Source organism: Ursus arctos, unplaced genomic scaffold, assembly GCF_023065955.2.
Source record: "Ursus arctos isolate Adak ecotype North America unplaced genomic scaffold, UrsArc2.0 scaffold_28, whole genome shotgun sequence".
NCBI classification, from domain to species: Eukaryota; Metazoa; Chordata; class Mammalia; order Carnivora; family Ursidae; genus Ursus; species Ursus arctos.
This window is the reverse complement of record NW_026622963.1, coordinates 28,242,250-28,267,322: the sequence shown is the minus strand read 5'-3', so window position 1 is coordinate 28,267,322 and position 25,073 is coordinate 28,242,250. Positions and strand designations below refer to the sequence as shown.

The following is a 25,073-nucleotide window of genomic DNA, read 5'->3' as shown; positions in this document are numbered from 1 at the left end:
GAAAGAAATGAAATGCGGTCATGGGGCTTGGTACACCCCTCCTCTGGGGAAGAGACATCTGTTCCCCACACCCAGAGCTCTCCCCCTTTCTCCGGGCTGCTTCCCTCTCCTGCTCTCCAGGCAGGGTGATGGGAACTCCTCTTGCAGGGGAGAACTTATCTTGGCTTCCAGGGTCAACAAGAGCTGTCCCTAGTTTGGAAGACTTCCTCCTGTCCCTCCTTCCTACACACAAAGAGGCAGAAGGACTCTAGGCACAGGCATCCCTCTTACCTCCCCAAGGTGTCCCTGAAGAGACTTAGCCACTGACATCCCCTCCCCAAACCCCTGTGAGAACTGGCTCTGTGTGGGTGATGGGGGGGGACAGCCAATCTGCACAGCTCCCCTTCATTCCTGAGTCCTTTCCAGGCAGTCAGGATATTCCATACAGCTTCTTGAACAGGACCCTGTTCCCCAAACTCAGACCTCAAAGACCCTTGCATAAACCAGATGATCACTTCTGGGAAGTTACATTTCCTGATTTGAGGATTGTTACAATTAGCGCAAGGAAAAAAAATAGGTAATTATCTAATTCCAGTAAAACTTAATGGTGCTCTTCCCAGGCTAATGGTTGGTTCGAAATGTAATTTGAGTTAAATTGTCTAAGGCTGGGGAAGCAAAAAATATTCGGCTTGGGGGGCATTACCCCTTGTTGGAGCCATATTTTCTAGCAGGCCTTTAGATCAAGACGGGGGGGGGGGGGATTGGGGGGGTTGCGTAGGGGCGGGTACTAATTTTGCAGGGAGAGGGCAGGAGCTGGGGAGGCAAGCCCAGCCGGGAGTCAGAAGGGCGAAGGCCCATGCAGGGCAGGGCAGACGCTGAGTCTGCCATTGTGGGTAAAGCAGCCACTCCAGCAGGAGCCCAGAGTTCTAGCCAAAACTGCGTGACCTCAGACAACTCAAGGAGCCTCTCGGGATCCAGTCTCGGTTCTATCAATGGTGACCAAGATGACCGCCCCAAGGGAGTGGTTTCTAGCGGGCTGAGCACCTCGCCCACAGATCGCAATCAGCATCTCCGCTGAAGTTGGCCTGTCTTGGATATCTCTTCTCTCCTCCCCCTCCCCCACCACCCCTCCTAATTCGTCAACTGCTGAAACATCTGCGTGGTTGAAACCGCCTCCTCGCCGAGCGCTAGGGGCTGTCCCCAGGTGTAGGTCTTTGTGTCGCCAAAACTTTGCGAGAAAGCGAGGGCGCCGGACAAAGAGCGAGCGCGGGAGGGCGTTTGCCAGCCGGCTGGGGACGCCGGGCGGTGCGCACTCTTCCCTGGGCTCAGCGTGGTACCCGGACGCCCTCGGTGCCCCGAGTCCAGCCTCTCTCGGCGGGGAGTGGCGAGTCCTGGCCACATCCCAGCGCCCTCGGGAGCTGAAAAAGCCAGGCGGGAGGAGCAAAGGCGGATGGCTGGACGTTGGAGTTGACGAGGGTGGGAGGAGGCGAGCAGAGAGGCGCGGAGCAAAGCTGTCAAACTGCACTCGGAGCCCCGCGCGGGGCGGAGAAGGGAGGGGAAGGGAAGGGGAGGGGAGGGGAGGAGAAGGGAGGGGAGGAGGGGCGGGCGGGAGCGGAGAGGGAGCTAGCGGGCTCGCCGCGCCTGAGCAACCCCTGTCTGCCGCTGTCGCCGCCGCAGCCGCTGGCCCGCACTCGCCCGGAGCGCAGGGTGTCTGCCCCGCTGCGCGCCGCGCGCGGAGGCTCCGGCGCCTGCCGCTGCGCCCTCCAGCCCCCGCTCTTCGCGCCGGCCCGCGCGGCTCCCGGCGGGCGCGAACCCACCATGCAGCTGCAGTTCCGGAGCTGGATGCTGGCTGCGCTCACGCTGCTCGTGGTCTTCCTCATCTTCGCAGACATCTCGGAGATCGAAGAAGAAATCGGGTAAATAGCTGCGCCCAGGCCCGTGCAGAGCCCTGGCCGGATCTCTTCCCCCCTCCCCAAGTACTCCGCCCCCCACACCCGCTTTGTGTGCGCCGCGCCCCCCTATCGCTCGGCTGGAGAAGTGGGGGAAGGTTTTGGCCCGGGGAGGCGGTGCCGGGGGACCGGGACGGTTCGGGGAGCGGAGCATGGGGGCGCGGCTGCCGTGGGGTGTCCCCAAGCTGGGAGCACGGGCAACCTCCAGCTGGCCCGCGTCAGGGAGCAGATTCGGCCACCCTACCCTCCTTCCCTAGCGTGTCTGCGAGCGATGTCGCCGGGGTCGAGGGAGGGCGCCGGGGAGTGTCTGGGGTGGGCGGAGGGGCCGAGAGTGGAGGAGGCAGGAGTTTCTTTGTCTCCAGCTCGGCCGCTTTCTCGCCTTGGCAAAGTGGGCAGGGGGCGCGCGGGGATCTCTGCGCTGGGGGAGGGGATCCCCGCGTTGGAGCGGAGGGCGGGGGCTCTGCACTGGCTCCCGGGAAGGGGAGTGTCCCCAGTACCTAAGGACTGGCACACGCTCCTCCCGCCGGCCCGGGAGCCCGGCGTTGGGGCGCCGGCTGGTACCGCCAAAGGCGGAGCGCGCGGGGCTGGGCTGAGACTCTCTCCCTCCCCTGGCTTTAGACGCTCAGCTAACCCCACGGCGCCCCCTGCGCCCCCGGGTTCCCGTGCGTTCTCAGCGAGGAGACAGAGACCTTTCGGGAAAGTCTGTATCGCCGCCGGGTGGTCTTCGGGGCCCCCAGGCGCGCGGTCTCGCCCCGGCTTCTTTCCCGATCTCTCCAGAGGCGGGGCGGGACCGCGAGCCCCTGCCCTGGCGCGGGACTTCCAGGAGTGCGCACTTGCGGCGCGGGACGCACCCGCCGTCGGTCCCGGAGGCTGGGACTCGCGCCCCGCCCGGCAGCCTCCCGCACGCTCGGCCGGGTCCCTCTGCTTTAGCGCCACAAAGAGCGTCCAATCCGCGGTGGGCAGCTGGGGAGGCAGCTAGGGTTCTGAGGGGCACGGAGGACAGCTTCCTGGCCCAGGGCAGGGAGAAGGTGAGGTCGCCGAGTGGGCAGAAGGACCCCTCCTCCTTGGGGCTAGAGCCGAGCCTGGCGCCTACTCGAGTCCCGCGCCGCGTGTGCCCCCTCCTTTGTCCCATTTGTTTCATTCATTATCAGCGCGAGTTGAGGGCCCGCTACGCTGGCAGGTCCCTCAAAAGGGAAATGCCAGGATCCCAAGGCCCTAAGGACCCAAACCTGGTGCAGGCGCCACTTCCTGCTCTCTCCTTTTCTCCCTGCCCCTTCCCATCTCAAGAACCCAAGAATTCCTTCTGTGAACTCCAGCACCCTTCAAGAACCCCTCTGTCTGCCTCCTCCTCTTCCTCATCCTCGGTTTCCCCAAGAGCTCCAAAAACTTTCACAAATACTGTTCAGTTAATACGTGCCATGCTCCCACGCGAAAATAGAGAAATACCTTACTTTCCATAGCTGTTCGCCTCAAAAACGAGGGCCGGAGAGGAAATCAGGCAAATCAAGTCTTGGGTGATGGATGACCGGTGCGGAGGGCCTTCCTCTGGGTTCTCCCTCTCTTCTCTCAGCTGTGGGCTCTGCTTGGCCCAGACCCCTTGCTGACCTTGACAGGTGAGAGGGAAGGACCAGCAGCTGCCCATTGTTCTGCTATAGAAACATAAGTGCAGAGCTCATCCAGGCATCCCCGGCTTATCCATTCACTGAACTTTTACTGAATAGCTTCTACATGCCAGGGACTTTTAATTTTTAAAATGCAATCAGGAAATCGCTTTGCACATAATGCTGCACTATCCTGCTGAATGTGTTACAGAGCCCCCACCCCACCCCACACCAGGTTATTCCAACAGGGTATCCAGGAATAAGCTCCTAGGCCAGAGCTAAGAAGGGCATTTATGAATATATTTAAAACCCAGGGCTCCTCTGCTGTGGGTGTGCCCTTGGGAAGGAACCTGTTTCATTGGGGTGGGGGGGGTGTTTGGGCTGACCCTGGGAAAAATTGTCAGAGGGGTCAAATGTGTAATCTCCTGTGTCATTAGCCCTCCTTCTTGGTGTCCTTGTCCTCAGGCCGACTCCTGGCTAGACCAGTTTTGATCCAGGCTTGAGACATCTCCCTCCCCCGCCCCCCAGTCCCACCCCCAGTCTCCCACACATGTGTAAGTGGAGTGGAGGCATATCTGGGATTTGCCATTGCTGGAGGACGAAGGACATCGGCAGAGGACCAGAACCCCAACAGGTCTGATGTCTGCTTAGAAGCCAGGTTTTAATCCTTGGAACCACCCCAACTTTGAGTGGCCAGCCAGGGCTCAGTGGGTTAAGGGCCCTGGCACAGTGGCCAGTGAGGGGGTGCCAGGAGTAGGGCTTGGTCTTCCTCATTCCTTCCTGGGAGACCTGGACGCAAACTCAAGACCATGCTGCTACGACACCAGCCATGCCCACCCTTCCCCAACGTGATCTCGACCTGTGCCAAGGAAGATAGCAAATTACCTGCCAGTGTCAGTCCCTGGAAGAGAACATTGGTTCTATAAACAGATGGCTGTTTCTGGAAGGTGGGACCCTAGGATGTTGTTAGGAAGGGAAGAAGGAAGACTTCTCTTTCTGGAGTAAATATTCAAGGATTAAGGAATGAGAAGTGAAGGAGGAAAGAGAATTGCACGTGCATTGTCTGGTGGAACAAAACTGAGATACACTTTTCTTAAGCTCTTGATCCCCTTGCTTATAAAATGAAGCTTTTGGTATGGTAGTCTCAGAGGTCCTGTCCTGCCTAAGGAATCATACAATGGGTTGCGAGAGACAGGTTTTTCTTCTGAAGCTTTTTCTGAGAGACTCATTTCTTTTCCTCAATGATGATTTTCAACTTCTAACTTGTTTGCTTATGGAAACGCCTCCCTGGGGCTGAAAGGGAAAAGGAAATGCAGAAAGATGAGTCCTCTGCAAAGCACTCAAATAAAGAGTAAAGTCAAATTCGACATCAGACACTGGGTGGGGCTTTGATAAAACAGCCCCCATCAATTCATGCAGCGCCCCAATTTTTAGACCAAGTTGTAAGCTAAAATGTTTTTTCTTATTGTCGCTTGAGCTTTAGTCTTGAGGGTAACTTACAAGAGAGCGGTGTGAGGCATGGCTCTCTTGCCCGCCGAGGTGTCCCCAGAGCCGGTGCCCAGAGGCATTCAGTAAATTTCTATTGCACTGGCCTCGTGATGGGCACATGTGGCATCTTTGGGCAAAGCAGAGACCCCCAGAGCCTTAGGATGGGAAGGAAGTGTGCGGTTCCCCCTAGGAAACCTCTTTTTTTTTACAGTTAGTGGAAATTTGACCTACGAAGCAATATCACACCCTGACCTGGTAAAGAGAGGACAAGCTTGCACGGGTCTCCTTGTTTGCAACCCAATGCCCCCCCCCCGCAAATGAGCTCCTTGAACATAGACGAGTCTCTGGTTTAAAAGAAGGTAACTAGTAATAATAGTAATAATCATGCTAATGTGAAGGTGAAGGTGATGATGGTCATCAGCATTTATTGATTTATTGAGCGCTTGCTATGAACCAAGAGCCGTTCCAAGTGCTTCATTGCTATTAACACATCTTTTCGTCGTGGCAACCCAATGGTCACCTCCCGGGGGCAACAAGAGCTCCTATTTGTCGAGCTTTGTGTGCCCGATACCGGACTAATTGCTTCTAAGTACTACTTCACTCAGTCCTCCTGAACCTCTTGAAGCTGGATTCTGTGGCTAGCTCTGGATTTTCAGTGAGGAAACTGAGGCTCAGAGAGGTTTGGTGACCAAGCAAGGGCCCCTCGTCCTGGCCGAAATCCGCCTTGCTAGACTGCCCTGTCCCCTGGATTCTTTCACTCTGCGGTAATACCACAGAATGGGTCTCAGAACTTAACTCATTCCCCAGCGATGTTGCACAGACCTAGAGTTTTCCTAAGAGCGTGGTCTGGCCTCAGCAGCTTGCAAAGAGGGAAGGTGAGTGAAGGAGACTGTGGGAAGGACGGAGGGCTCGTCTCCCCGAAATGCCCCTTTGGTCCCGTCAAGTTCAGTGTGATGCCAGAGGACAGAATGGCACTATCTGCCCCTGGCTTGCCAGACAAGCTCACGTGCCGCAGGCAGGAGCACCCTAGACTCACAGGTGGGGCCTTGGGCTGAAGCTTCTGGAGGGAAAACTCCCATCCGTTTGCAAATCTCATTCAGATGTCAGTTGAAAGAGAATTCTGGCATCTACATGCCATATGATTGGGCATCTGGGGGTTTAGCGCAGGGGTGAGAGTGGAGATATTTTGCAGCGGGTCCCTGCAAGCACTGGGCTATTGGAATGGATGTCCAACTGGTCAGGACAGATGCCATCCAGTCACCCTGGCGAGGATTCCCAGTGCACGCCAGGAAGTCATCAGGCCAGGACTGGGGAGAGTTAAGCTGCGGGGGCGGGGCTAGCTCTGGTGCCGGCTGTGCCCAGGTCTGTGAGCAGGCAGCCACTGTGGCCATCGGCCAGGAGTGAGCGTCCAGGCTGATGTGAAAGAAAATGAGCTCCTTCCTCTTCGAGCACTTGAAGTGCAGGCACTTTGTAAGGAGCATACATATTTGCTCAAGACGATGCAATCTTTTTTTTCTTTCTCCTTTTTTTTTTTTTTTTTTTTGGAAAAAGCTCATTCTACTTCCCAATCCTGGTGTACTTCCCTCTCATATAAACATGACTGGAGGATAAAATAGGAGAGAAAGCTCTGGTTTTTAACTCACTTGCTCCAAGTCCTGTTGCCAACTGTTCCTAGCATCAAATTTAAATTGTAAATAGATATCCATCTTGGAAACCAATTCACCACTCAGGGCCTCTTTCCCCTTATAAAGCAGGGTTGCTAGGTTTTAAATTGTTTAGGTTTTACAAATTGGGGATGTTGTAAATTGCAAATTATAAATACTTCTCGGAGAGAGTGGAATTCTAGAAAGGCTCCCATGCTTTGAGCATGGTGTGCAAGGTAATACATAATCTGGCCCCGGCCTCCTGTTTCAGCCTCCCTGGGCTCTGGCCATTCTGTTTTGCTCAGTTTCCTGGAATGAGCCATGACCCCAGGCCTCCATGCTTTTGAACACATTTCTTCTCCTTTCAGCAAAATCGTCTTTGCACACCATATCCCTCCTGACTCCCACCCCACGCTATCCTACCTTCCCCTGACTTCACCTGCAAGGCTAAGGTCTGGTAGCAGTTCCTCTATAAAACATTCCTAGTGCCCAGACCCTCCTTGGACAGTCCGGAGTGGCCCCCCTCCTGTGTACCCTTCACACGCCGTCATGCCAGTATCTATGCCAATGGAAATGGGCTCAACAATTCTGTTTTATTTCTCCCTGCCCCCAGCCCCTGGTGATAAGCATATGGTTTAGTGTATGAAACCCATAATATATTTTTGGGCCTGGGATATGGCCAAAATAAGCTTTCAGTCTTTCTGCTCCCAAAGGTCTATACTATTCTTTCTTTCTTTCTTTCTTTTTTTTTTAAGATTTTAGTTATTTATTTGACAGAGAGAGAGAGTAGAAGTAGAGGGAGTGACAGGCAGAGGGAGAGGGAGAAACAGGCTCCTCGCGGGGCAGGAAGCCCGAAGTGGGACTCGATCCCAGGACCCTGGGATCATGACCTGAGCCAAAGGCAGACACCCAACCGACTGAGCCACCTGGGTGTCCCTGTACTATTCTAATAACCAGTAAACACCCTTCGCTTACTTGGAAGGTCCTGGTTTTTCCACCATATGTATCCGACGTGGAGGGCATAGCCCAGTTAAGGGCATTGTTCATCATCTTAGAAGGTTGGAGGCAGGCCAGTGGAAAAGCCATGTCTAGTTTGTAAAGGAAGAGGACCCAGTGGTTATGTTTCCAACCTCCACTTCAGATAAAAACCAACGCTGTAGTGACCCGCCTCCATGCCTCTGTTCAGCCCTTTATTCTCCAGAGAGCCCTTTCTAGCCCTGCACTGCTCCCAGCCACCGTCCTTCCGTCCTTCCGCCTGGAGAGAAAGTGCCAGCTCTGTCTGCCTTTGTCGCCTGCACGCTCCATACTGGCCTTAAGAGCAGACTCCACTTACAGCCAACTGTTTCCTTCCAAGGGCTGGTCCCCAGAAAGGATGCTGGAAGTTGTGTGTTTGAAACCTGGACAAGAGTAAGAAACGTGAGGTCAGGTCAGTGTGTGGGATCTCCAAGACTTTTCTTATTAAGCGTTTTTAAGTGGTGTTTTGATTTGCCAACGCGGATCAAAGCAGGGAACCGTGATGGCTGGGTCAAGACTTGCGGCAGCTGCGAGGACCCTAGGGAAGGTCCAGAGCCTCCTATCTCTCAGCTCTCTCAAGCAAAAGCGAGTTCTGGAGACTGATGGAGCGATACAGGGAAAGGACTGTGGGAGGGGCAGGAACATAGACGCCACGGGGGAGGGGATAGGAGGGGGGTGCACATCAGGTGGCCGTCTCCTGCCAGGGGGTGGGGTCGGTCCATTTCTCCAAGAGAAGCCCCAGGGCGAGACACTTGGGTGCCATCTGCGTCCAGGATGTGTCTGAATGACTGCCGGTCTGGGGCTTGTCCTTAAGTGTTGAGATTAGTCACTCTCCTGGGTGGCAGCTGGGCTGGTTTTAAATTCTCCCCAGTCGCTTGCAATCCGTCACTCGGCTCGGAAGCTGCCCGGTGTCCTGACGGGACCTGTTTGTCCCAGCGTCTTCTCAGCTTCAGCTGTCACAGACTTCACAGTGGCAAAGGGAACTGCTCCATCCGGGGAGAGAGCAGTGGCCGTGACAAGCCATGTATCTGGGTTTCACGCCAGGAGCCGCTCCTCCCGACACTTGTCCACTTGGAATCCTGATTCGCTGCTCTTGGAGATCCAGCGTCCCGCCCTGCGATGTGGGTGTGTGTGAGTGTGAGTTCCTAAATTCCTCTGCAAGAAGGAGGCTCTCGCTGTGCCAAGAGTCTCCCCGGCACCTTTTTTGTTCTTACTGGGGGAGCACGGAGGCCCTCACCCCGGCCCCCCGGCCCCTTTTGGAGGCTCAAGGTGATCATTTTTCCTCCTCCTCTGACCTCTTAGCCAGTGGCTGGGGGATCGAAATGACCCCGAGGTCAGTGGCCCCCAAGGTTGGTCTGCACAAGGCTGGGGATCTAAAAGGGAGAAGAAAAGAAAGAAGAAAAAGAAAAAGCACAATGTGTCCATGACAATTAGGTTTGAGTTGTTAATCGCCATTCCTGAGAATGACTCTTCTTTGCTCTTTTTTTTTTTTTTAAGATTTTATTTATTTGAGAGAGGGAGGGAAAGCAGGAGAGGGGGGGAGAGTCAGAGGGAGAAGCAGACTCCCCACCGAGCAGGGAGCCCGACGTGGGACTCGATCCTGGGTCTCCGCCCGACGTGGGACTCGATCCTGGGTCTCCAAGACCATGACCTGAGCCAAAGGCAGTCGCTCAACCGACTGAGCCACCAAGGCGCCCAACTCTTCTTTGTTCTGAGATGATAGTGGTTTTTCATTTGGGATGTAAAGGTGTCCTCTCTTTCCTGAGAGAGGGTGATGGTCTTCTGTGGCCAAAGAGATTGGTGACCCTATGACTCCCTGACCCCAATTTTGAGGAAACGTTACCGATCCCTGAAATCTAACAGTCTGGGGTCCGAGTTTGCCTTGAAGGGTGAATGGAGAGGATTGTTTCTGGAATCACAGCTTCACTCCTCACACATCTTTTCCTCTCAGAGGCCGACGCCGCAGAGAATAACGCGTCCCTTTGGGGCGTCTGCTCTGCACCGAACGATACTCGAAGCCCATTAGCTTTCTTCACACCTGTCCTCTCAGCAATCCTGTGAGGTCTGTGCTCATGTTACCCCCATTTCGCAGATGAGGAAAGCGAGGCACAGAGCAGTCACAGAACGCCAACAGGTCACACAGCGAGTGAGCTGCAGAGCTGAGGGGATTTGAACCCAGGCTGCGGAAAGCAAGGAGAACGATCCAGAGATGGTGTATTCACTGGCATCCGGTGGGGGAAATCTGTACGCTCCTCCTTCCAGAGGCTAAAGCTGGGAAACACGAAGGTCTGTGGGGAGCAGCGGTGCTGAGAGAGCGCTTTGGGGCAGCGTGCCAGCTCCAGGCCGGGATGGCAGCCTGGCAGCCCACGGACTGGTGCCACGTAGGCTGCTGGCTCCAAATCAGCTGTGGCACAATGGTGCCTGCACTCTGCCTGCCCTCTTGCTGTCGCTGCCCCCCCAGCCACCTGCTTGCCCTCAGAACGCTCTGGAGCACGGCATTCGTGTGACCGTCTCATTGCCAGAGAGACAGACACACACGGAAGGAAAAGGAAAACAACACAAATGATTAAGGCAGGGAGGAATTTTCTTCTAGAGAAAGACAGAAGGGCTTGTGGTTCCAGCTCCCTCAGGCCGGGTGGGGCCTGGTGAGGAAGGGAGGGAGGAAGGGAGGAAGGGAGGAAGGGAAGGGAAGGAGGGAGGGAAGGAGGAAGGAAGGGAGGGAGGAAGGAAGGGAGGAGGGAGGGAAGGAAGAAAGAATGCAGGGAGGAAGGAAGGAAGGAAGGGAGGGAGGGAAGGAGGGAGGGAGGAATGAAGCTGGCAGGGAGGGGACAGGCTGGTGCAGGGAGGTGGTCCATGCCCAGGGAGTCCGTTTTCCAAGGACTGATGCCATGCCCGCCGTTCTGCTGGGTGCTCCATGGCTCACTCACTCAACCCCCACAACCACCCTGTTTGCCCATTTGCTGGTAAGGAAGTGGAGGCCCGGAGAAGTTCCAGGATTTGCTAAGTTCACACAGGTGGGAAACTGAGGCACCAGAATCCCAGGCAGGTTTGCCTGACTCCACGGCCCGTGCAGGTCTTGGCTACTTTGGGGTAGTGGAATTATGGGGCTTCAGCTCCCTAGGCCCCCTCTGTACCCTCTGTACCACACAGAGAGTTTGTGAAGGGAAGCTGGGAACATCTGAGACCGCAGAAAAGGCTCGTGGCAGGTCAGAGGAGCCCCCCAGACACGGCGGTGGCCGTTGCCCTGAGGCACCCCATTTCAGCGGATGCTGAGGAAGGGGTAGCCACACTTGGACTCTGCCCATGAGGCGTGGGCGTGTGTCGCTTGTGCCGCATCTCCAATTTCAAGAACAAGAACATTGGCTGTGCTCTGGAGAGCGATACCCAGGATTAATTCACACCTTCTTACTCGGTAAATGCCAGCGTGGCTTAAATAATGAAGGGAAGACGCGTAAGATCTCCGGAGAAAATGAGTTGGTAAATTGATAGGGCCGGTGACTTTCAGTTGCTGGTCCCCTGTAAGAAGCAAAGCCTCTCCGGGTGGCTTTGCTGGTTAAGCATCTATCGGCTTAACTCTGGGTGGCTTTGCTGGTTAAGCATCTATCTACCTGGGTGGCTGAGTTGGTTAAGCATCTATCGGCCTTGGGCTTGGGTCACGATCCCAGGGGCCTGGGATCAAGCCCCGCATCGGGCTCCCCGCTCAGCAGGGAGCTGGCTTCTCCCTCTCCTTCTGCCTGCCTCTCCCCCTGCTCCTGCGCTCCCTCCCCTCGTGCTCTCTGTCAAGTAGATAAATAAAAGCTTTAAAAAAGAAGCGGCAGCCGCAAAGCCTCTCCATGGTTCCCAAAACTTGGGAATGGACGCTCAAAGGAGTCTGTATGATGTCTGACTGTGTCAGGATCGATAGACTGAGTTCCAAGGAGAAGCAACGAGAAGGGCAAGACAGAAACCCCCAGTGCTGTACCCATCCCGGCGGATGGATGCCTCTTAGGGCAGCTACGCGAGGACAGTGTGCTGACAAATGGCCTGGCACAGACCCGCGGCCGTCCGGCCTCGGGCGTGCAACCAGCCAAGGCTCTGCAGCCCCTTCCCCGGGCTGCCTGGTGCTGCCCACTGAAGCTCAAGCCTCCAGCAGTGTCAGAATAACTCGCTTAGGTCTTCACTGTCGATTTCTCCCAGCTGCCACCGCGAGGGTAACTGTGGGAAAGATTGATGCTCTCATCTCCGGACAAGCACTTACTACCTGTGTGACCTCAGGCGGGTGACCTCACCTCTCAGAGCCCTCCCCGCCTCCAGCTTCCTAATCTAAATGGCGGGGTTAATAATATCCAACTCACAGTGTTCTGAGGGTTAAATAAAACGCACACCATGGGAATGAACAATGTAAAAGTGGTATCGCCGTGATGGAAATCAGTGTGGCGGTTCCTCAAAAAATTAAAACTAGAATTAGCATAGGATCCAGCCATCCCACTTCTGGGTTTGGACCCAGAAGAATTGAAAGCAGGGGCTCGAACAGGTGTCCGTGTACCTGTGTTCTTAACAGTAGTATTTGCAGTAGCCGAAAGATGTCCAAGGATGGAGGAAAGGATAAGTAAAATGTGGCGCATATACGTACGAGGGACTGTTACTCAGCCTGAAAAAGGAGGGACATTCTAACACAGTCTACACCATGGACGGACTGTGAGGACGTTATGCTACGTGCGATAAGCCGGTCACAACAAGACAGAGACTGTGAGATGTCAGCTCCATGAGGTACCACGAGTCATCAGACTCCCAGAGACAGAAAGCTGAACGGTGGCCGCCCAGGTGGGGGGGGGAGGAGGGAGTTACAATTTACTGCGTCCGGAGTTTCAGTGTCGCAAGATGAGAAGAGCTCTGGAGATTGGTTGTACAACATCGTGAGTGTCCCTAACATGGCTGAACTGTAGAGTTAAAAATGGTTAAGTTGGGAAATTTTACGTTATGTGTATTTTAGCCACAATTAAAAACACACATACAGATGCGGACAGCCTGCAGAGCACCTGGCAGGTGCGGGAGACACATTGATTTATTTTAAGAGAGTGGTTATGATCTTAACAAAGCAGCATCAATGGGAGGATTATTTAAGCCAAAAAATAATATAGTACCAAAAAGCGTGGTGGGGAGGAAGTAGAGAGAGAAAAGGAAGGAGATATTTAGACCTAGATTTGCCGAAATACAAACCTCTTGCTGGAGGAAGCCCAAAGACCCGATACCTGGGATTTAGGATTGCGGAAATTGCAAACACGTTATTTTTTGTGGCACTCTGTCAAGACTTGGTGGCCTGCCTGCCTGTCTAAGTGGGGAGGGGCCCATGAGGTCTCGTAAAAGCTGGAGCCGCATGGAAGGCACGGAGTGGTGGGGGGAGTAGGTAGGGTGAGGGGGGGTAGACCGCCCAAACCACCCTCCCACCCAGATCTAGGTCCCTAGCTGCCTCTTGCCTACCACGTTCATCACAGTAGCCTTGGTTAGTGTTTTTTTTTTTTTTTAAAGATTTTATTTATTTATTCGACAGAGATAGAGAGAGCCAGCGAGAGAGGGAACACAAGCAGGGGGAGTGGGAGAGGAAGAAGCAGGCTCCTAGCAGAAGAGCCTGATGTGGGGCTCGATCCCATAACGCCGGGATCACGCCCTGAGCTGAAGGCAGATGCTTAACCGCTGTGCCACCCAGGCGCCCCTTGGTTAGTGTTTTGGGGTCAATGGTCAATCTGAAAAAACCAGAGAGCCCCCGAATGCTAACCCCCCAGAGACTCGGTTCTCTCTGGACTGGGAAGGGCTGAGATACAGCTGCGTTTCTCTCTTTGATGCCCAGGCTTAAACACAGTCCCCCTAACACAGGAGGAATGAGCAAGTGTTGTGGATTCCAGGGACAGGACGTGCCAAAGCTGTGGCTCAGTGTCCCGTGATTGTCGTAAGAAACAGTGCCAGCCCCACCCCAGAGTTTCTGAGTCAGCAGGTCTGGAGTGCGGTCTGAGAATCCAGATCTCCAACAAGTTCCAGGTAATGCTGTTACCCTTGGTCCCTCCAAGGATCACACTTGGAGAACCACAGGGCTAGAGCCTCATCACTCAAAGGGTGGTCCTGGGACCAGCCACACGGCGTCAGCTGGAGTTTTGGTAGAAATGCAAAATGTCAGGCCTCACCCCAGGCCCAGACCTAATGAAATTGAATCTGCATCATTACAAAGCCCCAGGGAATTTGAAGGCACACTCCCTCCCCTGGTGGGAATAGCTAGTTTCCTGGCCTTCTGCAGAGCCCCGGCCCCAGGCAGTGAGGTTGGCCCATCAGACCAGGGCAAACTTGTCAGAGGATCCCTATTACCCATCACAGAGCCGGCCTAGAATTATCCTCAAATGGATGTCAGAAAAACTTACTAATAGTTATTATTATAACCACTTGCTGGATGCCTGTGTATGCACCAGGAGCTTTTCATACATTATTTCACACACTGTTATTATAAAGCCCCTACAAAAGCCACTTTGTGGAGAGGGAAACTGAGACTCGGGTAAAGTAACTGCTTACCAAACACAGAGAAAGAGAACTGAATGTTCTCAAGGTCTCGCTGGTCATTTCCCTGGTGCTAGCAATTTAGCCCCAGGGATTAGCCTGCTTCTCTCTCTTTGCCCCTCTCCCAGAGGAGGCCCGAGACATGAGGCAAGGCAAGGAGGGATCCCAACCAAGGGTGGAATTGATTTATGAAATCAGTTTTTAACGAGCCTGCAATGTGTCTATACCAGAAACAACCGCAACCCAGGGCTACAGCACATGATTGAAATTTCTGGAGAAGCTAGACAGCAAAGCACTCCTTGGCTGGATCATTAAGCCCCTTCATGAGCTTGGCTGGGATGTGGTCATTGACATAGGAAACGCTCCCCCTTTACAGTTGGTATACATAGTCCCAGTCCCCTGGAGTTCTTGGGGTTCTTGGGTGGTTTTGGTGGCTTACCCAGCCTGCTGTCTCATTCCAAACTGTGATCTGTTATAGAAAGCAGAGGAATTGAAGTGGGGGAGGCCTCTGGGGGGTGATCGAAGACAAGTATAAGGGAGCCTTTAGACCCAGCCTGCTCCTTCAGGTAAAGACAGCCTCTGGGCAGGTTGGTAGCCAAGAATTCGATTGTGTTTATTTTTGCCATTACTTTCTACTCAGGGCAAGGAATATTGGTGTTCTATTTATGGCAGTGATTTAAAGATTCCTTTTATGATAAATTCATTTAAGTTTTTAAGTGAGTCATTGTAAAGAAAAGTATTAAGTCAATAGAGTGAGTTAGCAAAACCCCTGACAGTGGATCCAGGAAAAGACCGAAGTCTATGCAGTGGTGATGTGCTAACCTTACTTCTTCCTCGTGATCGTTATCTGCCTCTTTGATAGCAAAGCTATGACAATCCTTGCAAAGCTTTCTATAGAAAGGAAGGGAGTTAATCTTCCCAGAAAGCACCTAGTTACAGACACTCTTGCTCACTGTACCTGGGAAATTGCCCAGGGTACGAATAAGGAATTCATCAATGAAACAGTCTTGTGAATGCCTCAAAAAGCAAGGGCGATTTAAGCCCGAGAGGCCCGTCACTCACCCCCAGCAATGCCACTAGGTTAGACCCTTATCTTGCAGTCTCTCAGCACGCTTTACCCCACACCTTACACTTTGTGTGTCTTGCATGGTACCTTTCTTGCTTGCAAGATGGGAGCCCTCGGAGGGCTGGGGCCGTTGCAGACCTGTGCTGCTTTGTGCTTCCAGCTCCTTGCACGGTGCCTGGCAGAGACTAAGTGCTGGTTTGGAGAACAAAGGAAGAAAAGGAGAGAGGGCAGGAAAGGGGGGATTTTGTTCCTTGAGGTTCAGAAAAGCCCCCACTGCTTACGTCCCGAGATCGTGTCTATGTTTCTCTCCATGGCCAAAGGAGAGAAAATGTGAATTATACGAGCTCCCCATAGAACTGTCTGATTTGAAATCCATTAAGCCCCGTCCTATTTACAGATGAAGCCCACTTTCCTTTCTCCTGGTTCCATGAAGAAAGACCAGCCCCCTGTTAACGTATCCCTCGCAGGGTAACTCACGGTTCTATACAGGCTCCGTGGCCTGGCAAGCAGAAGCCAGAGGACTGGAGGGATGTGGCCAGAATCGGGAACCAGACAGCTGGCTCCTGGTAGGCTGAGATCAAGCTGATAACAAGGAGATTAATACGGGTCTGCAACCTCCTCCATTCCTGTAGCATCAAGGAGGGTTTTTCAATCAATGCTGGTCTGGCTGGCTTAATGGTACCTAATCTTACCTTTTGAAGCTGGAACATTCGGGAGTTGAGATCCATTGAAAGAAAATAAAGTAAAATGTGTTGACTTTTGGATTTTTTAGTCTTCATCAGAGTGCCATTGTGTAGCGTTGTTTTTATTTTCTGTCTTGGAAATCGGCGGAGATTAGCCGCCGAGACGATCGTTCAGCCTGGACTAGGCAACGGTGCCTTTACTTTTGTTCTTCCTGTTTTCATCCGCCACAAGACAATCTCCGTTGAGGGAAGGGTCCATTCCCGCCCCGTTCACCAGTGTGTCCCCAGCGCGTGGCACGTGCTAAATGCTCAGTAGCGGCTTCTCAAATGTCACATTTCGGTGTAACCAGCGCATGCTACCTGCCACGGGCCAGTCCACTGGAAACATCTGCTCCCGACAAGGTGTCGAAACAGCAGCCTTACAAGGCGCTCGTGGTGCCCCCGGAGAAAAACTTCCCTGGTACCTAGATTCTGTGACAGTTACCACGAGCTTCATGCGCTCATCACAAAGCTGTATGAGAAACGTATCTGACTCACGGTGCCCGGGGCTCACAAGCCCTGCAGAGCTGAACCCAGTACAGAGGGAAGGCTCAAGTCGTTGGTGGTCTGGCGGGGCAGAGACTTCCTAGGGGTTGACGACAGATGAGTCTGGACTGAGCAACAATTTGGGGAGCTGGGCTTTGGTTGCGGATTCACCACCGCAGGCCATTCACCTTAAGGGCAGGCCCTGAGCTCTCTGGGCCTCGGTTTCCCCATCTGTGCAATAAGCGTTAGATGAACCCATGAGTCTTCTCTGGCTCCAACACATCACAACTGGGTGCCTCCCTCAATGAGTTTCCCTGTTGGATGGAGTCCAGACTCACTGGAAATAGCAAATCCTTTTGTTATGCCTCTGAATTCCTTGCCCTGAAATTTTAGAGCAGGGCAATAAATAGGTGTGGGTCTATTTTCACCCACCACCTGCTCTACATTAAATAGAAAAAAGGGCCATCATCGGAGAAGGCGAACTAACATACTGAGCACCTGCCGCGTGCCACGCATCGCAGTAGACACGCTCACATCTCAGTGAAGCGCCTTGATAAACTTGCAAGAGAGGTTCAGTAGCGTCGCTGTTTCCCGTCTTCCAGTACCACTTGGAGAATCATTATATTACAGCAGGATTGGTGTTCCAGATAAATTATGCTCAATATTCCATGTGTTAGAAAAGCACCTGAGTGTGTGTAATAAAATATAAAAAAGCTATTATCAAATATAGCGAAGTTGGGGGATTTGGGAAGCCTTCTTCCTTTGGTTATCAGGAAGATTCATTGTCACCCACAAACCTCTCATGTGTGCGATGGCAGTGCCTGTCCTCAGCGGTGAGCCCTGCATTATAATAAAAATGAAAGTGACATTCTTGTGCTGATGGTACTGGTGATTCATACTATAGGAGCTCCAAAGAGGGCTGAGGACAAGAAAGACATTTCCCAGAGGAGGCAGGATAAGGGTGGGACTTGCGTCCAAGGAAGGATGCAAGGACTTTGCCGGAAAAAGAATGAAGGTGGTGATCCGGACGGGGAGAATGGCCCAAGGCAAAAAGGTACGAGCGATAGCAAGGCGCTTGGCTGGAGTGGAGCTTCAGCAGAGCCTGGAGGTGGAGGGAAATATGGCAGGACAGAGGGCTCAGAGCCAAGCTGTCAGTGCTAAGGCTATCACACTTGGTGCTTTGGGGAGCCACTTTGGTTTAAGCTGGGCTCCAGAGACCTCTAAAGAGTCTGTGATAGATCTCAGGAGATTCATGAACCTCTTGAAATTTTAGGCATTTTTTCGGGGCAAAGGACCCATATATTTTAAAGGATTCTCAAAGGGATCCGCAAAGCTGAAGAGATGTTATGGACGATAGGGATCCTGGAAGGGTTTTGAACAGGATTATGCAGAGAATACGTGAGTTGCTCAGAGGTGATGAGTTGGCGAGACCACTCAGTTCATCCAATGGAGGCGCATGGAGGGTACGGGCTGCAGTCGTGTCAATGGAAAGGAAGAGAGAGTTTGGGCATCGTGGTACAGAGAAGAAGTGACAGCAACCCTGGGGACCATCAGCGGTGGCTAGGACAATGGTTTGATCTTAAACACGATGATAATAAAAGGATGGAGTTTATCTATGCAGGAATGGAGACATTTAAAAATCACTGACTGAATCACCAATTATCGGAGTGCAGGGACAAAAGGCCAGCTGGCCCATTCCCCTTGATTCTTCAAGTACGCAACAGAGGCCCCGAGATGGGAAGAGATTGTCCATGGTCACGTAGATGGTGGGCAACCGGGGAACAAGCCGTAAGAGAATAATCTTTAGAAGGGAGGTCGTAGAAGATGGAGATGGAGCTTGGAAGCCATTTGTAGGGAAATGTTAGTTGAAGCCAGATGTGGAGACAAAAATCCCTAAAGAAGCAGAGACCCCAGGATTAAGCCTTGGTCACTGCCCTCATTTAGAAGGTGGGAAGGAGAAGCCAAGGCGGCAAAGGCCATGGAGGACAGTGAACAAAGATGAGAGGGGAACCAAGGGACCGAAGCAATAAACAAGAGAGCCGAGAGCTCCTGGCAGGAAGATCTTCGGTTTGAGGGTGCTCAGGGGCCACTGGGCTTGGCCATCAGCAGGTCCCCGGCGACATTTGGGAGAATGATGAGGTGAAGAAGATTTCAAAGAGATGTCCCTGATCAAAGGCACGGCGATTACAGTCTGGCCACCCCAAGGTTTGAGAAGGAAGGAGAAGCAGGTCAGGGGTGTGGAGACCAGGCAGGAGGAGAATAGTTTGCAAAGGAAAGAGTGCATTTGCAAAAGTGAGGTAGAGAAACAGGGAGGAGTGGGAGAAGGAAAGGAGAGGTTCCATGATAAAGGCACATGTGGAGATGAAAACGGGGCCAATAACCAGAGCTGGGGACAGGAAGAGTGGGATGAAGGCTCAGAGACCATACTCTGGAGTGGGGAGGCTCCAGGAACATGAATTTTAAAGGAGGGAAGATCTAGGATCCACCGACCCATCGGGCTCTTCCTGAGCAGATCCCTCTGCCTGGGGCTCTGCCACAGCCCTTGGTGAGCCTGGCTCCTGCTCAGATTTCAGGGTTCTGATGGAATGCCGGCTCCTTCAGCAGCTCTTCCCGTCCCCTGCCGAGCTTGCCCGAGTCCCTACACATCCATCGCCGTTCCTCCTACTTTCTTCTTAGTGCCACCAAGTACATGTTTACGACTCTGTTCCTTTGCTGGGGTGATCGCCTTTCTTGTATGTGTATGTGTGTGCTTCCTGGCTTCAAATTTAGATTTTTTTTTTTACGATTTTATTTATTTGAGAGAGAGAGCACAAGCAGGGGGAGTGACAGAGGGAGAGGGAGAAGCAGGCTTCCCACTTAGCAGGGAGCCCGACGCGGGGCTCAATCCCAGGACCCTGGGATCATGACCTGAGCTGAAGGCAGATGCTTAACTGACTGAGCCACCCAGGTGCCCCTCCAAATTTAGATTTTAAGCACCTTCAAACCTGGATGGGGGGCAATCTGTCTATCCCCACTGTGTCCCCAGGGCCCAGCTCAGGGCCTGTCACATAGTAGGTGCCCAATAAGTGCATGCTAATTGAAAGAAAATGACGGGAAGGCAAAGGAATCCAGCCATGACCTATCTCTCTTCTCAGAAGAGTTTTAATGAGAACAATAATAAAAATAAAATAAAATAAAAATAGCATCTGCCAGGCTGTTTGTATATATCATTACCTCATTTACTCTTCAAGTTTACTTACTTTAAGGAGTGAGGAGGCTCAGCTTTAAATACTCGGCTCGCGAAGAAGGAGCTAGGGATCACACCAAAGCCTGTGTTCTGCCACTCTTTTTTTGACAGCATTGGATCAAAGAGGCATTTTTGTCAAAAAAAAAAAATTTTTTTTTCAGAGAGGCTAGATCCCATTCTGCCATCCCTCTGCCAGGGGGTGGGAAGGTTCTGGGCATCCTCTCCCCACGCCTCTCCATTCTGAACGTGCCCATGCAAAGCCTTTCACGTGCCGGGGTGTTTTACAAGAGCCTAAGAAGGGTTAAATTTCCCATCCACTTATCCAGTATGCTGTGGTCACAGGGAGAAGTCAGCTGGCGAAGAATTCTCTTTGCCTCTGGACTGTTCTAAAGTCCAGGGAGGGGCAGACTAGCCCTCACTTCACCCTGGCTTCTTCCCTGGCATTTTCTAGGTGAATTTGTTGGCAGGAGAAGTGGGGAGGGGCGAAGGCTCAGAGGCAGCCCCAGTCCAAAGCCCAAAATGCTACCTTGAGCCATTATTCCCAAAACACCATGCAGAGCCACCAGCCCAGACCCTGGAGGCAGATGGGCAAACACCCCCCCGCCCGCCACTGGGAGTCCAGACTGATGTTCAGGCCAAGAGGAAAAGCAAAGGAGGGGCTCCTTGTCCAGTCCATCTTTGCGCCCCTCACTTTTGCGTGTTCACAACAGAAACCAGGCTCCCTGAGAAGCTGCTGAAGCATTATGACCAAACCCCCCTAGAATGAGAGGGTAGGAATCCAGTGGGATGGACAAACCCAGGCCCTGTGCACACACCCCTTGGAGGACTTGGCTTCCTGCTTCCTCCTCTTGTCTCTGCCAGGGGACATTTTCGGCATCTGTCTGGAGTCAGGTGTAGTGTTCCAGGTACAATGGCTATCTGGCCCTGCTCTCTGGCTTCTCTTACGGGTTTGCTCCAGTCACACAAAGCCCCAGTTTTAACTCCACTCAGGCTTTGACTGCCCCTGCCCCCAACCCCTTGCACCATGTTCCCGACTTAGAGACAATCTGTAAGACAAAGCCAGGTTCAGATCCTGCTTCCAGCCCCTCCTTGCTGTAAACCCTTGCATTCGATGTTTAACGTCTCTAATTGAATGGGAATACTAAAAATGCCCACCTCGTAGGGTTGTGATAGAGATGAAAGGGGAAAATCCACAGTGAGGGCATGGCCTGTGAGTGCTGGATGCTAGGTGCCCAGGCAGTAGGAATCCAGGATGATCACTCCTCTGGGCTCTGTCATCCAAGCAAAGTCCTTCTCAAGTCCCTACCCAGACACCCATTTCTAGCATCAGCCTGACACAGGCTTGGGTGCTACCATCCTGACTATGCCCATCCCCACCCCACCCCCACCTGCTACAAGCTACAGCAACATTTGTTGAGTGAAGTCATTTCCTCTGCCCTAACTCAACAGGGCTGGAGGTCGTGTTTTCCACCCTGAGCACCACCCCTGGGCTTTTCTCCAGGGCAATCAGGAACTGGCTCATAGGGAGGACCCAATCGGCAGAACCCCTCCACAATTCCTCCCCAGAGCCCCAGACTCCTACAGAACACAGTCTGGGGGTGGGGATGGAGGCCAGGCTGACCCCTGAAGATATCGGGGCTGAGTGTCCTTCCAGAGCTTGGGCTGGCTTCCTCTTCCTATTCTATTAGTTGACAGTTCAATCAGCCGGCCCCGGGGAGCAGCCAGCCTTGCACTGTACAGTAGGAAGAAGGAAGGTCCCAGATTTTCCCTTCCAGCAGCTTTGTTTCTACACGTTGCAGGGGGCAAAGGACTGGGCCTCTGGGTGTTTTTCTTCTGCTTATGGTTGACTTTAGCAATAAGCACCTTGTCAGGTGTCACTGAAAAGGAGCAAGAAACTAGGAGCCCTGCCGCTGCCTGCACACCCTCAGGTCCAGCAAGCTGGCTATACCTGACCTAAGAGGGGCTCCGGAGTCAGGGGAGCTAATGGAGAAGGTGGCATGCACTGTTCTGCTGCCTGAGTAGGAAGGAGGCGGTCCAGGGATCTCCAACTACAGAGTCCAGGCAGAACACTTACCTAAGTGAGGCATCTCAGTGTAAGACAAGAGGGAGTGGTGAGGACTGTGGGGAAATGCAGCATATCCCCCCCACCCCCACCAGCCCGAGGCACAGCTGCTTCTCGGAGCAACTCAACCAATTAGTATGGCTCAGTGTGGCCAGATCTTCTGATTGTTCAAAAGAAGCCAGATATTAGCATGCTTTACAATAACTGTTCCCTTGAGTCTTAAAGTATTGCCCTCTGATTTTTGCGATGTTTAGCATATGCAAGCCACCCCCACCCAAACACGGATTTCGGCCAGATATGACCTGGGGCTGGCAGTTCATAAACTCTGAGTTAAGTAAATGGAGATAGAATAAAGTATTCCTGAGGGAGAACCTGATGTTCAAAGACATAATCTTGGATCCGACCCACACATTCCAGAAACTTCCCTTGGTGGAGTTAGCAAGTGGCAAGTGGGAAAATGGAATACAAAGACAGAGAGGGCCAGCTCAGAAAGTGTCTCCTGTGCTCTGCTAAGGACTCGGAACTTTATTTTGAAAGCTGTGAGGGTCTGTGAGGGAACCCTGAAGAGTTTCAAGGAGGGACTGCCAGACCGCAGTTTGCATCCCAGAAAGCTGGGTCCAGTGGGGGAAGGGCCGGCAGAGAATGACTCTCCAAGACGGAGAGGGAGAGAAGATGGAGACCAAGCCGTGATCCAGAGTGAGGCCGTGAAGGTCGGCGCCTGCTCCCCTCCGGTGCACAATCTGAAAGCTGGGTGGTCTTGGACGGGGGAACGTGGTGAGGGCCTGTGGGGAATGTAGGTGCCACCTTGATTCCGAATGACCTAGGTAGGCTGCCATCCTGGGCAGGTTTGAGTTGTATGCGGAGGTATCCAGGATGTGGATGATTCTGGAGCCCACAGTGAGGTGTGCCTGCAGGGATCAGGCAGTCATGGCATATAGACAAGCAGTGAAGTTGGGGTTTGGACCAGTGACCTATGCTCAGCAGAGCTCTGAGCTACCCCAGCATGGAGGGGAGGGCAGGCAGGTGGGGAGGAGCTGGGAGAAAGTAGGGGGAAGGTTCAGGGAACACTTGGAGAAGTGAGGCCACCCGACGGAGGAGGACCGTGTCCGTGGCTCGTGGCACATTTCAGGTCTTGCTCAGGTCACCAACAGAGCAGAGAGAACGAATGTGGGGTTGGACCTGCTCAAGGACCAGTAGGCACTTTGAGAGTTTCTGCAAGGGAGTTCCGCTGGAAGCTCAGTCCAGCACAGCCTGGCAGCCAGTGGACACAGCACACCTGGCTCTTGACAATGTCACCTCCAGAGGCACCTCCTGCTATTTAGCTGAGAGTTTCTTTGCTGAAGAAAAGGAAACGCACGAATTCGGTCTCTGGCACACCATCAGTGAGAGCAGCGGCAGCGGGGACCCCGGCTCTGCCATGTGAACACATGTAGTTTCTTCCACCTGCTGGTCCTTATTTCTCCCTCGTGAGCTGTCCTGCTGAAAGACAGCTTCCCCGAGGACAGCTGTTCCACGGGGGCTCAGCAGCCCAGCCATGGTTTGCTCTGATCCAGAGGCCAGCAGCCATCACCTTAATACTGCAACTGACATCCCTGTCTGTCCGGTGCTTCTCACTGCAGCCCCACAACAGAAGCCTGCTTTACCAAGAAGGACATCAAGACCTAGAGAGGTCTAGAGCTGCAAAGCCAGAACCCCAGTCCCCTAGCTGATGGTCCTGGCCTTCCTCCTTCTGCATGACACCCACACTCCCTGCATGGCAACCGCTGGAAAGGCAGGGTGGGGCCACATCTGACACCCAGAAGAAACAGGACTTCAAAGTCCTCGCCAACATTGGTGCCCTCGGGGGGTTTCCTCGGGGAAAGGCTGCAGCTGACATTAATGGGGACGCTGTTTCTGAATGCGGCTCCATCAAGAAGTGAACAAAAGAGAGCAAAGAAAGGCCGGCTTAAGGTAGAGGTCTTTCAAGTGCTGGCAAGGCGAGGCGGGTTCAAGAGCAAAGCACGGCACGTTGGACGGGCATTCTGCTTCTCTTTCAAGAGCACAGATTTATCCTTAGCAGGCCCCATGAATGAAATGAGAGGTTTTCAGAGCTGCCAAGCTCCCACTTCGGGTTTTTTGCAGGAGTATATTTCTAATGCAATGCAAGAGGGGAAAAATGACAGCCGAGGTTAACACTGTGTCTGCAGCAGGAGGCCCAGGGACTGCCGAGAAACGGACACTAAGTAACTGGCCAGTAGAGGTGCCACGGTCTGAATGCTCGTGTCCCCCCAGATTCACATGTCGGAACCCTAACCCTCAATATGATGCTGTTAGAGAGTGGAGCCTTCTGGGAGGTGATTCGGTCATGCGGGTGGGGCCCTCATGATGGGATGAGTGCCCTGTCCAAGAGACCCCACAGAGCTCCCTCGCTCCCTCCACCATATGAGGTTAGAACAAGAAGTCAGACCTGGATGGGGGGGGTGGGGGGACCTCACCTGACCATGCTGGCTCCCTGATCTCAAACTCCCAGCCTCCAGGACTGTGAGCAGTCCATTTCTGTTGATAAGCCACCCAGTCTATGGTATTATGTTCTAGCAGCCCAAACAGACCGAGACAGTGAGATTGAATGAATTTTCATATAAAACCACTCCTCCATCACGTTTCATCCCTACTGATGTGGTGCAGGTGAGGATTCTAACTTGACCATTTCTCCAACTATCTCACAGCCACTTGTCGAGTTAACCTTTGTTTCCTCTTAGCTCCCTGGCGTCTCCCTGACAGTATATTAAATCCTACCTGCAATAGGTGAAGGGTGGGGTAGAGGGGCCAGCATTCTGCAAGCACAGGAGACCCCAATCCCTGCTCAGCCTGTGTTTTCACTGGGCAAATCATTTAAACTTTTGGGGCATGTGTGTTTTATTTTTAAAACCAAAATACAGAAATTAACAAGTCCCTGGTACAGACCCCAGCACGTGGTGGGGTCAAGCCGATAAGTCATTAATATTTTTCACTGATCTCTTAGAATCTGCATCCCTTCCTAGAAATATGTCTTATTAACTTGTCCATCTGGGACAGGGATTGTCACCTGGGTTGGTGAAGGCATCACTCTTAGGAAGTAAATTTTGCTGGGAAAAGAGAGGCTGTTTCATTTGAAAAAACAAAACAAAAACCATATTCCAGTATAGTTTGTATTTGAAAATTTTATAAAACTAATATTTTGCAAGAAAAACTGTGGAAAGTAATGCTGGACAAAATCTGGCTGGGTGTGAATATAGAGAAAAATCAAGACTTAAAATTGGGGGGCACCCTCTGTCTGGAGAGTAATGAGAATCCAGG

The 25,073-nt window shown here is 52.8% G+C and overlaps 1 protein-coding gene across 2 annotated transcripts in view; it reads left to right on the top strand.

The window, feature by feature from the left end:
• Positions 1-1,671: 1,671 nt before the first annotated feature.
• The window catches only part of ST8SIA2 (ST8 alpha-N-acetyl-neuraminide alpha-2,8-sialyltransferase 2), a 66,972-nt gene continuing 43,570 nt past the window's right edge, over positions 1,672-25,073 (top strand). For both annotated transcript variants that reach the window (XM_026510265.4, XM_044388387.3), the window contains exon 1: positions 1,672-1,895. In XM_026510265.4, the coding sequence (XP_026366050.1) occupies positions 1,798-1,895 (98 nt within the window). In that variant the 5' untranslated portion in view covers positions 1,672-1,797. The remainder of the gene's footprint in view (positions 1,896-25,073) is intronic.